This window comes from Anabrus simplex, chromosome 3 (assembly GCF_040414725.1).
Source record: "Anabrus simplex isolate iqAnaSimp1 chromosome 3, ASM4041472v1, whole genome shotgun sequence".
NCBI lineage: Eukaryota > Metazoa > Arthropoda > Insecta > Orthoptera > Tettigoniidae > Anabrus > Anabrus simplex.
The window spans coordinates 184107236-184127706 of record NC_090267.1 but is presented as its reverse complement, the minus strand read 5'-3'; the positions used below and the strand labels follow the sequence as shown (position 1 = coordinate 184127706).

At 40.6% G+C, this 20471-nt stretch overlaps 1 protein-coding gene across 1 annotated transcript in view; it reads right to left on the bottom strand.

Moving 5' to 3' along the window:
* LOC136867150 (neuropeptides capa receptor) overlaps positions 1-10097 on the bottom strand; it is a 580021-nt gene extending 569924 nt beyond the window's left edge. The window contains exon 1 of the mRNA XM_067144261.2: positions 9857-10097. Coding sequence (XP_067000362.2) covers positions 9857-10097 — 241 coding nt within the window. The remainder of the gene's footprint in view (positions 1-9856) is intronic.
* Positions 10098-20471: the final 10374 nt, after the last annotated feature.

Genomic DNA, 20471 nt, shown 5'->3' with positions numbered 1-20471 from the left:
CAAGCGGCCATTCTGCGGGAAATTTTCTGATTACCGTTGGAGGGTTACAATCGTCCTCGAATAGCACTAAGGGGTGTTATTAATATTTGAACAACCACTAGTTTAAAGGATTGATGACGAAAATGACAATACGTTACTTCCCTGCTGGCACGCAGTTAGAGACTTTGCAATGGTAATCACTAGATTCGTTGTCCTCGGTCTGTCAGTCACTCAATGCATAGCATGAGACTCGCAGAAAATGGTAATTTCCTCCGTCATTTCCGTCATTTGAAGAGTAGGAGAAATTATGTACATGACAAAAGTTGCTTATAATGAAGGGACGTTTCAGATATAGTCCATGGATTTTACAGAAAATCAATAGTATAAGAGAAAATGGAAGACAACTGTACTTGTTTTCCTATTAACCTCCATATGTTCAGAGATTTTAAAATTAAATGCATATAAAATCCTTCCTCTGGACGAGTGTACTCTTAATATGAAGTTTGTGTGAGATCTATCCAGCCGTTTTGCCGTGATGGCGGAACAAACAGACAAACAGGCACGAAAAGTAAAAAACACTGATACGGTCTTGAGTTGACCTAAAGCGGATAAATATCTGAAACATTGGCAAAAAATGCAATTACTTACAGCGGACCCCCTACAACTTACTTTATATAGATTAAAATATACATTTCATGTACAGTAAGATAGGACAATAGCATAGGAATTTGTTTGTCTCTTTTCATTTATTCAATATTTTAACATTTTTATTTTATGTTACTTTTGTATTTCACTGGTTAAGTTTAAGAAAGGGACACGTGTCTCTAACTTTGCCAGTTGAAATAAACCATATCTATCTACCTACCTGTGTCGGTGCGACGTAAAGCCAACTGTAAAAAAGAAACAAAAAGAAAGAACATATATTTCCCTCATTTCTGAGGAGCTTTACATCGTAGATATTCCTTCGTGTCCGTTTCCATGCTCTGCAGACGTCAGCCACACAACTTGCTCATGTACATCAGGTGGTGTGTTAGTTCCAGTTTTGATGCAGCTCATCCACTCACCCTTTTCCTCAATATGTTTCCCAAGGTTATCTCCATTCCAGGCTCCTTTTTCCACGTCGTATGATGTGACCAAGGAACTGAAGATTGCGTAAATATTTCTTCTTATAATTTGATTTTGGTGTTGAACACCTTGAGCAGAAATTTGAAAAAAAAGTATGAGGTAGACTATAAGTACCATATTTCAAAAGAGTAGAATTTCTTCATATTCATAACTCTTCGGGCCTATGTTTCAAAACCACGGAATATTAGATAATATAAAGTCAGTTTAATTCAAATGAGTTAATTCACATTTAATATACAACTGCTTAAATCAATACAAGGAACAGTAGAATTCACTTGAATCATCGGACACGGTTACTGAATGGATCAGTCGTAATCTTTTTAAAAATATAATAGTTTTATCTGTACGCTTCAAGCTGCCTCCCTGGTCTGGTGATAACGAATCTGCTTCTTACTCGGGCGCTCAGGGTTCGATTCGTGATTAGGTCAGGAATTTTTACCTGCTTCTGAGGACTGGATCAAGGTTCAATCAGCTTAGTAGCTATCAGATGGTAAGATAGTGACCATGGTCTAGAAAACCAAGAATAACGGTTTCGAGGCTTCATCGCCTTGGCCATGTGTCACCTCGAAATCTGCATGCCTTCGGGCTGAGTAGCGGTCACTTGGTAAATCAGTGCCCAAAATGGCTGATGTGCCATGTGGTTTGTTTTCTATACATCTCACTTTTGCATCATTTTTTAAAATCTCGGGTTAGGTATAGATGTTATAAATATCGAAAGGAGATCCAGTTCAATGTTTGCTTTGTCTGACTGTCTGTCTGTCTGTCTGTCTACCTATCTGTCTGTCTGTCGTTTACATCACGGCTCATGGCTCACAGGTATTTCTTCAAACTCACTATTAAATTTCAGGAATAGATGGTTTGTGCAATGCTCTAAGTATTATTTGATTAAGGGACCAAAACAAGAAATGCCAAATTTCTCGGCTCATATTAGTTTTAACGAAAAAATGTATATAATTACAATTATACGAAGTATATTTTCAGATTATTATTATTATTATTATTATTATTATTATTATTATTATTATTATTATTATTATTATTATTATTATTATTATTATTATTATTATTAAGTCCATCAACAGGGACTCTCACTGACATGTAAATATTTCAGACGTCATGTTGACGAACTAATTGGCGATGGTGGTGGCTGTTGAGATCATTTTTATAAAATGCAAAACCGTGTGGATATTAGCCCCTATTGCGTGAGATGATAATGGGGATGACTAACGAAATGAGAATAAAAACATGAAGGAATCATCCCTCAAAGACCGATGGAATAATAAATGGGTGAGGAGGAGGTTGAATGTTTAGGCCTCGAATGCGCTCAAATTGCAGAGCCTAATGAAAACAAAAATGTGATGATCTGCAATGCCTCAAGTCCTAAACTTCTCAGCAATAACTTTTCCCTTTTTACATGTTGTTTTACTTCGCACCGACACTGATAAGTCTTATGGCGACGATGGGATAGGGAAAGGCTCAATTTTTTAACTACGACAACTCTTCTCACCAACCGTACGTCTAATCTTAGATGACCAAACAGAGAATGAGCCAATTCTGACATTTATATGCCTCAAACAACTATTCAATATCGTTATGTGGAAGAAGTTATTTTGAGTTTATGAGGGTGAGTTAAATCGAATGGAAAGAAAGGTCCCTCTTCAATATATAGAGGATTCAAGTTCCTGTTAGCGAACGTGGAAGAGAAGGAGTTTCTCTGGGAAATATTGATCAAAGTTGCAGAGTACACTGCTTCAGAAATATATGTGTAGAAAGGGTATTCTTGAGAACATTGAAAAAGGTATAACATATCAAGAGGAGGAAACTGAAACGATCAGACTTACTAATCGATTAATCCAAGTCGCTAGAGCATTTGAATGGTATAAACCGAGTATTGTAAATAGAGACCAAATGTCCACATATGAAACAGGTCATTGAATAATCCATAATGTAATCCGCTGATGTAGAGAAAAGCTGGCCAGTGAATAATATACTTGATAAAGTAGATAAAGTTTGATATTTGATGTTCTGGAATTAAATCATTATCATCTCCTTCACCACTGATGTGCATTCAGGGTTGTTTCCTAGGGACAGACTCCCTATCAAATTGTTTACCAAATATTTTCTCAAATAATTTCCAAAGAAGTTAGAAATGTATCGAGTATCTCCCTTGGTTCACTATTTCAACCCCTAATTCATCTTCCTGAAAATGAATAGATTATTTGCCCGTATTTGTCGCACTCAGTATCAACTTCGTCTTCATACTAGCTGATGTACCTGAGCTCGCTACGGAATTCTGCATTGTATACAGATTTCTAGGTTAGGTAGTGTACACGTTGTGAGTAAGATTGTATTAAATTGCGCAGCTCTTAATGTTACCCTGGAAACGCGACGGGGAAGTCACCAAACGTCTTTTCTTATTTGCATACTGGATTAGGGAATCTTCATTGTAACGGTAGGAACTCTTTACCACGATCAGTCACAATCAAGTTGGGGTGTTTTCATTTTAATGGCAGACACTCACTCTCCACCTGCCTTTTACATGCTCATAAAGACTGTCTTAGTGGTTTTCCCAATTGAAATCAACATAGGTCATTACAATGACGCCAGTAGGATTGTTGCGATTAAAAGCAATGTTATCATATGATACTCGATCAAATGAAAAACCACACATTTTCTCACTTTTAACGAAAATTACTACGCTGCCGATCTAACAGTCCAAAGTTCCAGAGCTGGAATGACCAGGCCGTAGACAGCCGTAAGCAGTGAACACTCTTTAATTCGGGGGCGAGGCGAATAGTGTAGAGTCTGTTTAGTAGGAGTACCCGATGAGTCGGAAAATCTCTATTCACTATACTGGCGGGGGAAATAACTATCTGACTTGGAGGCAGTTTTTGCTCCAAGCCAGAGGAGAAACCCCTCCTCGCTGCTAATTGGGAAAACAATGAATGTAGAATTTAAGAAAAATGAAGAGGAAGATTTTTTTTTCTTAGGAAACGGCTCTTTTCATGGTTGACGACGCGTGTCGATCGCGCTGAAGCATAAATTTGTGTAACAAAGCATCTCAGAACTGTGTTAGGTATCTGGAGAACTTTTCTATGTCTGCGCAGTTAAAATACCGGTCAGCTACTTTGAAACCGGTATTATAAAACCGAGCAGCAATTAGTTAACGATGGTGGGAATTAGAGATATTCTACCTAGAATCGCCCGCTGTGTAGGCATAAACCTAGTAACGCCTGAATGCTAACTTGCTCTCAGAACTGTGTGAGTTCAGACTCAGCTGCGTAGATTAGCAGTATTGTATTTGAAGTCTTCATGTGGACAGAAATAAATCTGCCGATGTACAGGGCGCTAAGCTAGGAGAAACTAGGTGAATCGCACTAACAGTAGTAAGCTTAGCAGGAAGTAAGATGAACTAGCATAGAACCTTGCTGTACAAGTTGCTATAATAGAGGTGCGTGTGCGGTTTAGCACGTTGTTTGTTTTAAAACTTTCTGTCAAATAAATGACGAGTAACGGTGCTTTGCGATAATAAGGGAATATGCACTTAAACAGATACAGATATTAAAACTGCATTTCCTTTCAGTTAACATTACACCGCACGTACGCTCAACTGTAAACGCTGATACATAACGGCGTGCCCCAGTTGTATGAAAAGGTGCCAGAAGACGTCAGTTGCTGCCGGGAGAAGATCTAGTATCAAACAGAAGCCAGGATCAACACGGTCGTGAACGAGCCAGCAGCCCAGGAGCAACGATTAAGAAGAAGCAAGACCATGTGGAACCGAAGACCCTGGACGAGGGACAACAGCTGTGCCATGGTGTGCTAAAGGCCTATGGTCCGCCATGGAAGACCGCTAAGATCAGCAGATATTAAAGTGGGACAGGCTCTATTTTAAGCATGGGTTATGACAGGGTAGCTTCGCTGATGTTTGTAAATACTTTTCGCCCTTCAAGCAATAATGATATATTCTTCACACTCAGGATTTGCATGCGTGGATAGTGTAGTTTCTTCCATTTGGGTGTGTTAGGTCATATTTGTTCACAGCTGTAGGTTTGATTCTTGTTTATGTAAATAGATGTATGATATATTTCGGTGAGAGGGGTTGCAGTGTAAGATCATTTAGAGAAGGAGACCTGTACGGTCTATTGACATCATAGGCAAATCTTGTGAATTAGGTGAGCTAGTTATAGATATATTTGCATGAGCATGTATTACAGATATGGTTTCCACAACTTGATGTTGTCAGCGTTGTACTCAGTAAGATCATCACAACTATTCCCTCAAATACTCTCTCAGACATGAGTACGGTTTGAACGGTGGACCATAGAGTTCAGGGATATGATGCCAAGACCAGATGAATAAGTTTGATTAGCCCGTTGGTGGCCAGGCTGTATAAGCCTTCATTTGCGTGGTTACGCACAAGATAAATGCATAATGTACGATGTTAAACGGCCTGTAGAAAGCTCCGCAGATGAGCTGTATTGTGTGCAGATATACGCACAAACTGTTAGAATTTATACTTCGCGATATATAATGATATGAAAAAGGGCCAGGCAGTTAAGCTTCCTATTAGCATGTATGCAATGAATAAATGAAAATGTGATAAGTAACGGGCCCGAATAGACTTACTGTCAGATGGTCAGGCTGATAATTTATGAGAGTCTGTATGGCAAGAATAATGGCCGCTGATGTGACGTAACATGACTGGAGAGGTAAAGGGAAGGCTGAATGCTGCTGCTAACGTAATTTATTTTGGTTTGAGTTCCCCTTCACCCAGGAAGAAGGGCAATAGCCCAGGCAGTATGGCTTGGAAACAAGGTCGTCTGTATTAGTTTGAAAGCTGCAAGAATCTACACATTTCATAATTGTACTTTATTACGGGGGATCGAAGATGCACGTGTTATTCCGTGTATTGTCATTGTAATGTGTCTTTCGTTTGTAGTTATGTTACACTTAGAGAAATTGCATGGATACGATAGGGGTCCAGTGTTCGTATCCCAGCTGATGAACGATGATGTTTGCGTGTGTAGTTTTTAAGTATTTGTTTAATAGGCTAATTTCAGTCCTGTAGTGTAATGTAAATATTTCCCTAGACTGGGGAACTGGTAATTTAAGTAATGCAAAGTTACTCCTCCCTAATACTGTGCATACTCTGTTTAAGATAAACTCCATTATGAATTAAAGAGAGTCTGCCTACACCTAGACACCACTCCAGCACATACGAGATAAGTCAACGGTGATCGCCAGAGGAATATGCCACTTCATGGCAGAATTATTCGTAAAAATCTTATGTAATTACAGTAATTAGCCTACGAGTTATGTTTGATTTTGGAGTTTGCATCCATCTTTATTTTTCAATGAAGTGTTATTTGTTTTAATGAAATAATTTTCGAACTCACACAACATTTGAGATAAAGTAAAACCTTAGGCATATCTCCTGTACCTCTTAATGTATTTCTAAGTCGCTCGATCATATCCACGAACGCAGCCGACTGAGCAGCTAGTAAGCTATGTGCCAAAATTTACGACCCAAAGGTAGGTATTTATACGACACTACAGAACTTCCGATACGTTCTCAGCATTCGCTTGACGTGTATTGGAGGATGTAGGGCACAACATAGAGAGATTTTGATTTTCCCACATTTAAAAACTGTTTCAGTTTTCCTGTACCTCATCCAAAGCAATAGTCTTTCTCGATGTACTGTAACTCTTGTGTGATTATTTAATATGTACAATTATCTAATACACAGCTTAACAATGCATTTGGGTAGCTTTCTGATGTTGAGAAAGTGACAAGCAGTATTAGCGGTTACTTCTAGCGAATATTTTTATGTAAATTAATTTTAATGTCATAGAAATTCGACCTTATATTGTCAAACTCTTCATGAACTTCAGAGTATTAATTAGTTGAACAATCTCTCGGATAGTACCCCGCATTCTTTCGGTCGTGCTTGTATTCAGAGACTCAATATTTTTGTGTCAGAAAGTGTACAGTCCGCCTCTGTGGTGTAGTGGTTAGCGTGATTAGCTGCCACCCCGGAGGTCCGGGTTCGATTCCCGGCTCTGCCACGAAATTTGAAAAGTGGTATGAGGGCTGGAACGGGGTCCACTCAGCCTCGGGAGGTCAATTGAGTAGAGGTGGGTTCGATTCCCACCTCAGCCATCCTGGAAGTGGTTTTCCGTGGTTTCCCACTTCTCCTCCAGGCGAATGCCGGGATGGTACCTACCATAAGGCCACGGCCGCTTCCTTCCCTCTTCCTTGCCTATCCCTTCCAGTCTTCCCATCCCTGCACAAGGCCCCTGTTCAGTATAGCAGGTGAGGCCACCTGGGCGAGGTACTGGTCATTCTCCCCAGTTGTATCCCCGACTAAGAGTCTGAAGCTCCAGGACACTGCCCTTGAGGCGGTAGAGGTGGGATCCCTCGCTGTGTCCGCGGGAAAAGCCGACCCTGGAGGGTAAACAGATGATGATGATGATGATGAAGTGTACAGTCCTTGCAATTGCCTGTTCTAAAAATAGGACACCATATAAAACCATCGTCAGGTTTGCCGACGATGTGACTTTAAACTGACAATCTCTCGAATGCAAGCTTATAACAAGAGGAAACGTACCCTGCAGCTAACTCGCTTTGCAACTGAATAATGAAAGAGAGAGATCCGATGAAAGATGAAGAGAATATCTCCCTATTTCGGGAGAGAAAGAGAGGGACGAGGGGAGGAGGATGCAATTTGGCCCAGTTTGACACGAATAAAAGAGAGCTTTATGGGAGAAAATGAAAACTTACTGTTCTACTTTTACAGTAGGGGATAGAGTTTTGGGTTAGCATGCAGGAGGTCGAGGGGTCGATCCTGGGTTGAGGCGTATGTTTTTTATTTCTTAAATGTAGTCCAGGTGGTATGGTATCTAGCATCTTAATCGTCAACAGCGAATAAATTCACGCCCACGACGTGGAAAGGGCGTCTTTCAAAGCTGACCAATGAAAACGATTGTTCGTCCATTTCTAGGATCGTAGTACGTAAGTGCAAATGGTTTCTAGAGGACCCGCTACAATCGCTGTTGACGATTAAGATGCCAGATACCATACCATCTAGACTACATTTACGAAATAAAAAACATACGCCTCAAGCCAGGACCGACCCCTCGACCTCCTGAATGCTAAGCCAAAACTCTAACCGCTGAACCAACTGTACAGAACGGATAATATGTGCTGACAGAGTTAGGTACCCTACATATGGTTACAGTGTTTCTAGATTGCCGCTCTTGAACGTCCTTTTTCTGCCGGACATACTCGCAGGACGAACTTTTGTGAGAGATATTTTTTATTTCTGGCACGTAATGAGTCGCGCTGCGACGCCCGAGTGCGCGAATTTCGCTTCTCCCTCTATAGGAAATCATATGAGTTTCAACTCTTAACGACCAACTTACTTAACGCCTATAAATTACCATCTTCAATTCCTTCCTTTTTAGTACTGTTGTTAGCCATCAGGTGAGTCCACTTACCGCTCGGTGCCTCACCTGTTAGCGAGATAGGACACCATGGATATTGGCGTGAAAGCAAGTATATCAAGTCTACACAAGACTTGTATGAATGAAAAGACAGAGGTCTGCACGACGCTAGGTAAGCATTGTTTCCGTACGCTTGTACACAATTCACTTTCACATATGGAAGAAAACTCACTATTCCATGACCAACACAATTCATATTTTTCAGCAATGAACTAATACTGTACAAAAGTAACCGTTGAGGGATGAAGGAAATTTTCTGTTGACGATGGAAGGCTATGCATTCCAGTCTCCAAAGCTCCTTCGGATTTATCACTTCTTCACTGACAGTTGGCGATCTAGTCCTGGGTAATGAGGATGAGACATTGAAGTGAACGACTGCTGGTCAGTCATGGGTCTGACCTAAGGTCAAGACTGGGTCAATGAGATAACATTTTTCGCACTGATGGTGCGAGATGTCTTTCCTCCAAGGCCAGGAGACACACCGAGAACACCAATTTCTCTTCAGAGAGGTAAGTTAAAATAAGCAGCAAATGAAGAAACTCTTATGTCCCATTCTCCTGTCCCAGATATTTATCATTATTACTACGGATTCAACCCGATACTCCCAAATCAGCAACTGATGAATCAAACTTTCTACTGCCTCCTGTAACGGTACAGTGTAAGGCTGCATGTTAGGAGCTGCTATATCCAACACTGTCGCCTACCACATTTGCTTCTCTGAGGTCTGTCCCTGGTCCATATACTGTTGGTCATAAAGCCCCACCTACTGCTTGGCCAACACCGGCTTCAAGATTTTCTCCCTTTAATAATACCTACTTATACTTTCTACAGCTTCTTCAACTGAATTTGGACTTTAAGACTTTCGATAATGTAAGCAATTCGTAGCTTATTCATTTTCTTCAAGGGAATAGTTAACATATTACCAGATTCCCGTTTGGAGAGATCTCTCACCGTCCATATTTGTATTCTAATAGACATAAAGCTCACCCATCAACAGTACTCCTTTTCTTTCATTTCGGTCACGATCACGGATTGTGTTAAAGTTTTGAATTACATATCAATTAGACCTGATATAGTTAAGAGCTATATACAACCAAATTAACAAGTCGGATGTTTCCACATCCTTGAATGCAGTACCAAACACTACATCATGTTTGAATAGCAGATGGAGTTTGAGGATGGTTAAAGTATAGACGTGAAAACCACACAATATATTGTTACCAATATGCACTGAAATTCTACTTACCCAACAGGAGCAGTGCGAGATCGGAGATGGCGAGGCTGAACAGGTAGTAGTTGGTAGCAGTGTGCATGTCGGAGGTGCGCACGATGACTGCACATACCGCAATGTTGCCAACAATGCCAGTGACGAAGATGAGCGCATAAACGATAGTGATGGGAAGCACTACTTGCATGGGTAAGTGTTTAGGTCCACGCATCATGAGCAAGTACGTCTCTAAGGACGTGTTAAATTCCGACACATTCATTTTTCTCGCAATGTATGTTACACACTTGTTAATTATCACTTTCACTACGAAGAAAAGCAACACTATAATGTTCCTTCATTTTTGTCATCTCTGGAACTTATCCTTTAGCAGCACCCTGTAAATACAAAATGGAAGAAATTATTTACACAGAAAAAGAAAATTATATGTTTAATTCTATAAATTATCTACGACTCCCAGTGCGGATTTAAGACAATGTAGGTAACAATATCATATCCTAAACCGTGAAGAAACGTAGAAGGAACATTGCAAAACAACGCCGAGTATCTCATATTTTCTTATATGCCACTGCATTATGAATAAATCATGCCAAGTCTACCACTAAACTCCGCAATAACAATTATACAAATACAATGATGTTGCAAATCATGCCTGTCGCTAAGATGAGAACGTCTCTGAGGTTGATATAAAGTCTAAATGTACTCGGATCAAGGTCATATGTCGAAGGATCTTATAGCACTCCCACAAAAAATGGGACTGAAAATTATAGGGACGGGAATTCTTTTCACTCGAGATTCTCGAGGCCGGCAGCTGAAACAAGAATCTCATAGATTTCGAGTTAAAGTGAATAGAGCTACATTCTTTGAGCCCGAGTGCGAACCGCAACGAAGAAGATTTATCTCGTGAAGCGTGTTTTTGTTTTTTCTGTACCACAATGGTCGTAGTGTATCAGTTCAGTGACTAAAACTAACTTAGCTTACCCTTAAAAACAGTTAACAGTTCTCCCGTCTTACCGATGTTCCAGTACGGCTCCATGGCTAAGTGGTTAGCGTGCTGGCCTTTGGTCACAGGGGTCCCGGGTTCGATTCCCGGCAGGGTCGGGAATTTTAACCATAGTTGGTTAATTTCGCTGGTGCGGGGACTGAGTGTATATATCGTCTTCATCATCACTTCATCCTCATCACGACACGCAGGTTACCTACGGGAGTCAAATCGAAAGACCTGCATCTGGCGAGCCGAACTTGTGCTCGGACACTCCCGGCACCAAAAGCCATACGCCATTTCATTTCAAAAATATTTCAACTGTTTTGCACCAGCAATCATTGTCTCTGCTGTTATATTAGTTACTTGCTACTTATGAATAACATATTGTGCCGTTTACCCATGGTGCAAATTAGAAATACCAACTGAAATAGCAAGAATGCAGAGGCGAGGAATAGAGCGTGGCAATGTTCCCTCAAATATGGTGATGGACTTAAGAAGGCTCCTTGTTTGGTACAGATATACGTGGCGGCAGTAATATACAAAGGGCACTAGGAAAGTTTTGCAATGTGAGCGAACGCTTTAGTTTTTTTCAAAACAATTTCCACCACACTCAGTACACTTCTCCATACGTCGAAACCAGCCACTGAACCGACTCTGCCACTTTTCTTCGGTTACATTTTCACACTCTTGATCCCATGCTGCTAGAAGCTCCTCGTCGGATGCAAAACGCCACCCTTTCAGCTTCGTCTTCACTTCTGGAAAGAGTGCGAGGTCACATGGGACAAGATCGGGACTGTATGGAGGGTGATCTAGCACAGTCAACCCTGATCTGGCAAGAAAATCCATTGCTTCATTAGCACGATGTGCTGGAGCATTGTCGTGATGCAAGATCCAAGTGTTGAGCCGTGACCTTGGACGGAGCTGCTTGAGAGCCTGGATGACCCGAGGCACACAAGTCTTACTGTACCACTTCGCAGTAACTGTCCCTTGTGTTTCTAGCACAACCCGAGTCAGGATCCCCCGTTTAGTGAAGAATACTGCAATCATCCTTTTCTTCACTGACCTTGATCTTCGCAGAGTCACAGGAGTACCCTCATCTTCAAACAGCCACACCTTGTTCTGGGATTTTGTTTGGACATCGCAATAATAAAGGCAAGTTTCGTCGCCTGTAACGATACTATTGACGTTACGCGAAGTCCCATTTTCAAACTGTTTTAGCATTTTTCGGCACCATTTCACTCGATGTGCCCTTTGTTTCTCTGAAAGTGAATGGGCCACCCAAAGGGAACAAACCTTTCTAACATGGAGATGGTCGTGTAGAACTGATTGAATAGCTGGTGCGGGGATGTGGAGGGTCTCTTCTACCTGCCGATATGTCAACCGCCTCTCTTGCTGCACCATTTTCCTCACAGCTTCAATGTTTTCTCAGTCACTGATTCAGACGGTCGCCCAGAATGAGAATCATCTTCAACCCCAAAATTTCCCCTCTGGAACTCTTTGTACCAGAGGAAAATTGTTGTCCGATGTGGACACTCTTTTCGCTGCACAGGAGTCATTTACTCCAGGCACTGATCAACAGTTAATCCACGAGCAAAATTGTAGAGGGTAATCACGCGATATTCACCTTTAGACCACACTGACATCTTAACTTGCTTTCAGTCGCAATGCGTGGTAACAACTGGTGTGAAGGTCGCGCCTTGCTGTCTTCTAGACCGGTTTACACCCCTCTCTTCATCCCTCACCATAACACGGGTGTCCAGCCAATCATTTTTGCGTATTGCAAAACTTTCCTAGTGTCTTTTGTAAATACTAGAGAACAGCAAATTTTAACAGTGAGATTTGGACTCTAAAGTTATTAGAGCAGTTTAATTGTGTGTATAATAACCATTTAGTATTAATTTTTATTTTCAATACGTTGTAGTTAGCATATTACATAAGATGAAACCAACAAGAGTAAGTGATGAAGGCCAATGAAAGAAGAGGAAAGTATCTAAGCGGCGAGAATAATAAATAAGTTACAAGATTGTGAGTAACTGCAAAATAACCTCGATAATGTTGTGAGATGGACAGCAGGCAATGTTATGGTGATAAACGGGAGTAAAAGTCAAGTTGTGAGTTTCACAAATAGGGAAAGTTCTTGCAGTTTTAATTACTGCGTTGATGGGGTGAAAGTTCCTTATAGGGATCATTGTAAGTACCTAGGTGTTAATATAAGGAAAGATCTTTATCGGGGTAATCACATAAATGAGAGCGTAAATTAAGGATACAGATATATGCACATGGTTATAAGGGTGTTTAGGGGTTGTAGTAAGGATGTGAAGGAGAGGTTATACAAGTCCCTGGCATGACCTCAAATAGAGTATGGCTCCAGTGTATGGGACCCTCACCATGATTACTTTTTTCAAGAACTGGAAAAACTCCAAAGAAAAGCAGCTCAACTTGTTCTGGGCGATTTCCGACAAAAGAGTAGCGTTACAAAAGTGTTGCAAAGTTTGGGCTGGGAAGACTTGGGAGAAAGAAGACGAGCTGCTCGAGCTGTCAGTGGAGAGACGGCGTGGGAGGACATCAGTAGGCGAATAAGTTTGAGTGGGGTGTTTAAAAATAGAAAAGATCACAATATGAAGAAAAAGTTGGAATTCATCAGGACGAATTGAGGAAAATATTCGTTTATGGGAAGGAGAGTTAGGGATTGGAATAACTTACCAATAAATTTCCAATTTATTTGAAATCATTCAAGAAAAGACTGGGAAAACAACAGATAGGGAATCTGCCACCTGGGCGACTGTCCTAAATGCAGATCACTATTGATTGATTGATTGATTGATTGATTGATTGATTGATTGATTGATTGATTGATTGATTGATTGACAGTACGCTGGTGGCGTCACGTGTGTCAACATTATTTAAACTATACTCTCTGAAGGTATTAGAGAAGGCGTATTAAGTAGAAATTCTTTTATTCCAATTTCTCGCTGTGTTGAAAAGTAGACGATCAGTCAGCTGCTGTTGATGTTCTTAAAAGCTAAAGCTTTCCAAGTTAAAACTCCAAATTGGAACTGAATGGAAAAATTGGCGATAGCTGGTAGCACTAAATCATAGTTATATGAAAGTAAGACCTACAAAAGTATGTTTCAAGTTCATAACTTGCTCTAAATTTCAATGATGTGCTGCTAAACGTGGCTGTGAACCCTAAGCGCCGTGACAGTGAAGAGGAAACGTAAGCCATGTGCGACCTGGACCCTGCAACCAAGTCAGTGACCTGCTTTGTAATCTAGGCTGAAACAACGTTCTTCTTGTCTTCTTTTTAGCTTGATTAGGAATAAGATGTACAATATATAAAGCCTAATTTGCCCTTAGGTATTCGAAACGATGAAGAGAGCAAAGACGTAACGTGCTATTGCGAGTCGTAGTAAGAATTATTTCGGTGCGTATTTATCCGAGTTTGGCTTTCTAAATTTGCTATTTCGATTGGCGTGTGTTTGATTATGCTATACTAGTGGTATTTCGATTTCGGTAGTTTGAATAATATATAATGTCAAGAGTTATTGGTGAACCGTGTGGTGATTTTCGTGTGCGGTGTGAATTACTTTACCTATTATTTACATAAGGGTCTGCATGGTCGGGGCGGTAAAGGCGTGTTCGGTTCACTTGGAAGGACATGGGTTCTATTCCCCGTCACGAAGTCGTAAAATTTAAGAAACGAGATTTCCACTTCCTGAGGTGTTCATGGCCCTGAGGTTCACTCAGCCTAAAGCAGTAATGAGTACAAGGTTAATTCATTGGGGCAAAGGCGGCCTGGCGTAGAGGTAACCACTCTACCCCATCACGTGCCGAGGTTAACAAAAGTGGAAGCCTTTACCTTCCACCCCTCCAAGGGCCTTCATGGCTTGTATGGAGATGATTTTGCTTTTTTATTATTCATATAGGCCTAATTTGGGATACAGTAGTAACATAGGAGGAGCTGGTTGGTACATTTGATGGTACGTGTTAGTCCAGGCAGATATTAAGGGATTGGAGCCTAGAACATGTCAGTTAATTATAATTCAGGATATAAGCAGGTATGTCATAAATGCGTCATGTGTTTTTTGTTGAATTGTCTTCGGAATATATGATATTGTTAAGTTACATGTGAAGTGTTAGATTTATGATTGGTGTGTGGCTCATATATATATATTTGTTGATCTACGTTTGAATGATGTATTGGACGAGGTAATGTGCTATTGAGTACCGGTACTGATGGAAACGACGATTATTCTTATGTTGGCAGAAGCAGATTCTTCGGGACATACCAAAAGAGTAGATTATATGTAAACTTAAACTACGTATATTTAGTAACTGAAATACGACATGTGGTATGTTCTTGAGTTTATGACATATTTTAATTTAAGTTCCAGTGTTACATTATATATATTTTGAAACGTATATACGCCGCAGCGGGACGAGTTACCCCATATTTCGCGTTCATGTCCCACATAATAGAGACCTTGAACACCTATACGTAGTATGTCCGGAAAATACGTATAAAAGTTGAATAATAACTTTATTTGACAATTATTCAGGTATTACAATATGGTCTCCTTCAAAGTACTCTCCCTGAGACAAGATGCACTTCTGCCAACGGCGTTTCCACTGTTGATAACATTGTTGAAAGTCTTCAGTTGTGATGCTGTTCAGTTGCCGTGTCGTTTCTCCCTTGATGGCTTCCACATCACCCAAGTGCCGCCCCCGAAGCACCATTTTGCATTTCGGGAACAGGAAGAAGTCACAAGGGGCTAAATCGGGTGAATAAGGCGGGTGGTCTATCACGGTGATTGAGCTTCGGGCCAAAAACTCACGCACAACGAGCGACGTGTGAGCAGGCGCATTGTCGTGATGAAGGATCCACCTGCCCCCTTGTGCCAAATCCGGTCGAACTCGGGCCACACGAGCTCTGAGACTTGATGTTGATGCGCTGTTCCTCAATCAGAGAGAGATCCATGCCAACGGCAGGTTAAAACGGGTAACTTTCAAGAAGCAGCCAATATGGAAGCTGCTGGGGTATGGGTGGTGCTGAGTAATGACATTCAGAGCACGACTAGTGCATCTGAGTGTTATGAAAGGTGTTGCTCATATGGTCAGTCGTGCTGCAATAGCACTTTCTGACCCAGTGAGGAAAGCAATGGCAAACTACCTCACTCCTCGTCTTGCCTAGTACGCCTCATTTTGGTGCTGCCATTGGTTTTTGCGGTTTCCTTATAATTGCATAACCTTTGGTGGTGCTATTTGTGAATCGAACCAGCCTCTGGGCTGATGACCTAACGGACGGACATAGCTATGTTTGTGTCACATTGCTTAAGACTGAGATGATATTTAAATGACACCATCACTAATTAATTAAACGGGGCATATAACTAGGAGGACTTCTGCCATTTATTTTATTATAGTTTAATTGTAGTTAATTCTAGGTTAAGTTGTACTGTCTCAGAGGTGTGTTGTTTTGTTGTTTTATTTGTTTCATTTACACAGTGGGGTTTTATTTTTTGCTTTCTTGTTTTATACAGTATTATTTTATTTGCCATTTCATTTAATTACTTCATTAGGGAGATACGTCCTCAGATTTACATGCGTACGCCATTATGTGTTGGCAACCTCAGAGTAGGTTAGATCAGACTTCAATTGCATTTATTTTACTGCAGAAAGAACGTTATTAGGTAGGATGTTGTTACGGAAACAAATCTGAGTAATGGAAAGTTTATAAAATCTGACTTGGAAATTAGTATCGGTAAATGGGATATGTGACAAGATAATTCTAAAATCTGAGATAACCTACGTTTATATCATAAAACTACTATACCTATAATTCAGAATTTCAACAAATATGGACTTTGATACATTTTAGAAGCTGAAAGAAAGTAAATTAATGATTTATGTAAACTAGTGTTCGTGTAACAGGATGATGATATTTGCCAAACAATGCAAGAGATTTTCCACTGCATTACGTTGTTAAAGGCGCATATCAATGGTCATTATCCCTTATTTTACGGGAGTAACTTGAATGATAATTTAAATTACGGGCTTGGAAACTATCAGAGTAATTAATTATTATGTTTATAATTTTTCTCTTTTAGCCTCGAACTTAATAATGTCCTTTGGTTTCGTCAATGTGATAGAATGGGGATTTATTGAATAAAAAATGACCGACCTGCATATCTCAGTTGTTTTCTGTGTAGAGTAGATATATCCAACCATCTATGATCATGTATAATATTATTTCATCCATTAGTATACAATATGTTTGAATATCATGAATGTGTAAAATGAAAATGACAGTCGTGTTTAGATACAACTATTTGGTATACCAGAATGGTACCAGGATAAGTTCACAATAGGCTATCGGATGTAAAATCATCGGAATCATCCATTATCGATGTTGAACATTAATCGCCCAATGTCTCCAACTATAACCATGATTTCCTGTTATCTTGGATGTTTATCAACTTGACGTCATATGTGACCTCGTTTAATCAGCATCGTTGCAATTTTGACTAGCTGTGGCGAACATACATTTCAGGCTGTTCTCGTTGGTAAAAGGACCTGTGAAAAGCGCTGACAAGGGAACATCCACAATGGTGAAGTCGCCGATCGCGATGAAACTTAGCAAACACATTGAGGTACATGTAAAATCAATGCCAGTATCAATTTTAGGCGCCAACATTCATTAGCGCGTTAACTAAGGGGCCTAAAAGTTGCGACATTTCAAGTTCCGCGCGAACAGCGATGAATTCTTCCTGACCAATGCTAGCCGGAACACTGCTTTGTGCCACACCTCTGCTCCTCCTTCCCTCCACCCGCCTGGTTCAGCACCACTCGTTTCCCTCTCCCCGCGCTGCCGTCTGCTTATCTAACGAACAGAACCTGTGCTACACTGCGTACGCTATCAGCCTTCCTCATAGCTCTCCCTTGGAATTTCCACATTGTATAGGCATTTTACATTGTTGTACCAGTTCTCACAATAGCCATGTACACTTTTACGTATGTAACTGCCATTGTACCCAGAAGACTGTAGTGCGATACTTTAATATGGCTACTTGTTGAATACATAGACCTTTGTCAGCTATAGCGCAAAAGTACGAGTAAGTAGGACTACAGCTCTGTCTGTGATTACGGTATATCTACTGCATATATAAATGCACATCTTTATTTCTTTTTAAAGACTTTGCTTATTACGTCAATCATTCCATGTCATACTCATATCAAAGTTGTCTATGCATTTAATTGATTTATGTTCGACAACAATGGCTGCAATTGAAATGTGTTGTGCCTTTCACTGCACAACATAAATACATCGTTCAATACAAGCACAAATAAAAACATTCTATGTAGATTCCTTATACCAGAGTACGTAATACGGGAAATACCAGCAGTTTCTCACTCGGAGTTTATAATTGCTTTTGTTCGCGATTTCGTTTCGTTATGACACAACTGATAGCGTACACAAAATGGGGGTAGGGGAGTGGACATGAAAAGAAGGTCTGGACCTGTAACCATATTTTGATATCCCGAGGTACAAAATCTCATTACATTCATTGAGATCCTCTACCCGGGCACGTAATTTCTTTAAATAAAAGGATATTTAACGTTGTTTCAAGGTGGGTGATTTATTTTAATAAATTTCATATGTATGTCCACTCTAAATGACACTACCGACAGCTTCAAGGTGTTTCAGACGTAAATAAGAATTTAAGCCTAGGTCGTACGCGGTACCTTATACCACGTTTGTCCACGCCCGATGGTGCTTAACTCGGGGTTGTACCCACGAATTGACTACCCACCGGAATTAGCAGGAATGAAAATATAACATTTGCATAAAATATGAGTAAATACGTTTAGGTTATTTATTATCATTATGTGTGAAACGGAACGTGATTTAAAGGATTTCAATAATTATAGTACGTAAAGAAGCAAAATATAGCGCCGGTCTCGTTCCACAGCCAAGCAGCCGGCAAGCGCGAGGAGAAGGGAGGGGAACGTGCCGGGGAGAACCAGTTGGAGGGTAAAAGGAGGTGCAGAGGGTGTGTCTCCAGACGGGAAGTGTGTGTGCCGGCTTAGCATTGGCCAGCAGGTATTCATCGCTGATCGCGCGGAACCTGAAATGTCACAATTTTTAGGCCCCTTAGTTAACGCGCTAATGAATGTTGGCGCCTAAAATTGATGCTGGCATTGTTTTTACATGTACCTCAATGTGTTTGCTAAGTTTCATCGCGATCGGCGACTTCACCATTGTGGATGTTCCCTTGTGAGTGCCGAGACCCATGCCCCCCACTGTACGGGTGCAATATCCTGAGTCTGCCCAACTTCACTATCGTATAGCAAAAACGGTCAGAAAAACCTGATCGGTGTAAAGGTAATTTCGTCTGAGCTTTTTAATTGCTTTCATTCCCCACTCTGAAGGGGAAGGTTCGTCAGAGTGTTGACTTCTCTCTTACATAACACCGTTGGCCGTATCTGCAATCTCACTGCGTTACTTTCCGTACACCTTGATTCACTACTATCCTGGGAAGGTACACATCCTAGATACTTGGAAAGATTCATCTGTTCGAGATGTCGAAACTCAAACATTGGTAACAAATATTAAAATGCAATTGATTTTTGGGACATATGTGAAATTGAACATTGCTCCGATTGTTTGTCAGTTTGCACATACGTCTTTGCTATGAACTGCAAAGCAAGCCGCCTCCTGACTCGTCCGTTTGACCGTGACGACACAGTGTGTCTTTGCTCTCAATGCACCGCGTGACGGCGGTGGCTAGCTTTCTATTCTGGAGAGTCTCAGGAGACGTGTCTCATCAGCGAGAGACCGAAGAATGCTCTCGGACATCCGTTCTCATTGCCCATCTCTAGAAATTTCTACTATATCTGCCAATAAGAAGTTGGGAACATTCACCGGTTCCGTTTGCAAGGGAGAATTACCACCTAGTTCCGAGAAAGTGGAACTTGCATATTTCCAGAGTGCTTCAAAAGACCAGGACGTGGTGGCTCATTCCCACAACGAGAACGCTCTCGAGTTTAGAATGTCGTGATCCACAAATTGAATTTTAATTCCGTAATGTATTTCTTTGTTGCTCTTCTTCACAGGGATACAGCATTACTCCGGACTTTGTAATGCTGAAAACAGAGAACCGTTCATGAATTTCAACCAAATATGCTTTGCGATTGACTATATGTAAACTCTTCGTGGATGAAAAATTATAGGTTTTAGCCTGTAACAGACTGAAAATTGTTACGATATTTACATTTTTCACATTTTACCCCCCGGAAAATATCTAAATATGGGGGCAGTTGTAATGACGGCGTAGACCTTCGTTTCGAGGTATTTCGTAGCAAAACGGATGGCAAAATCTCAGTTCAATCTCGGGTGATCAACAACATTGGTTCTATGACGTTTTGTCGTATCTCTATCCCTTCTCCGTTATATTTGGCCATATTTCTCGATTGTACGTACATTGTGCACTCTTTACTCGTATAATTCATAGTTTGATACACTTATAGGAAATACAGAATTATGAAATTCGGCACTAACTTTGACCGTCCTAGTAGCCATTTGTGAGCCAAATTCTATGTTTCTAGCTGTCACATAAGTATCCGAAAAGTAACGTGGTGTGTGAAAACGTT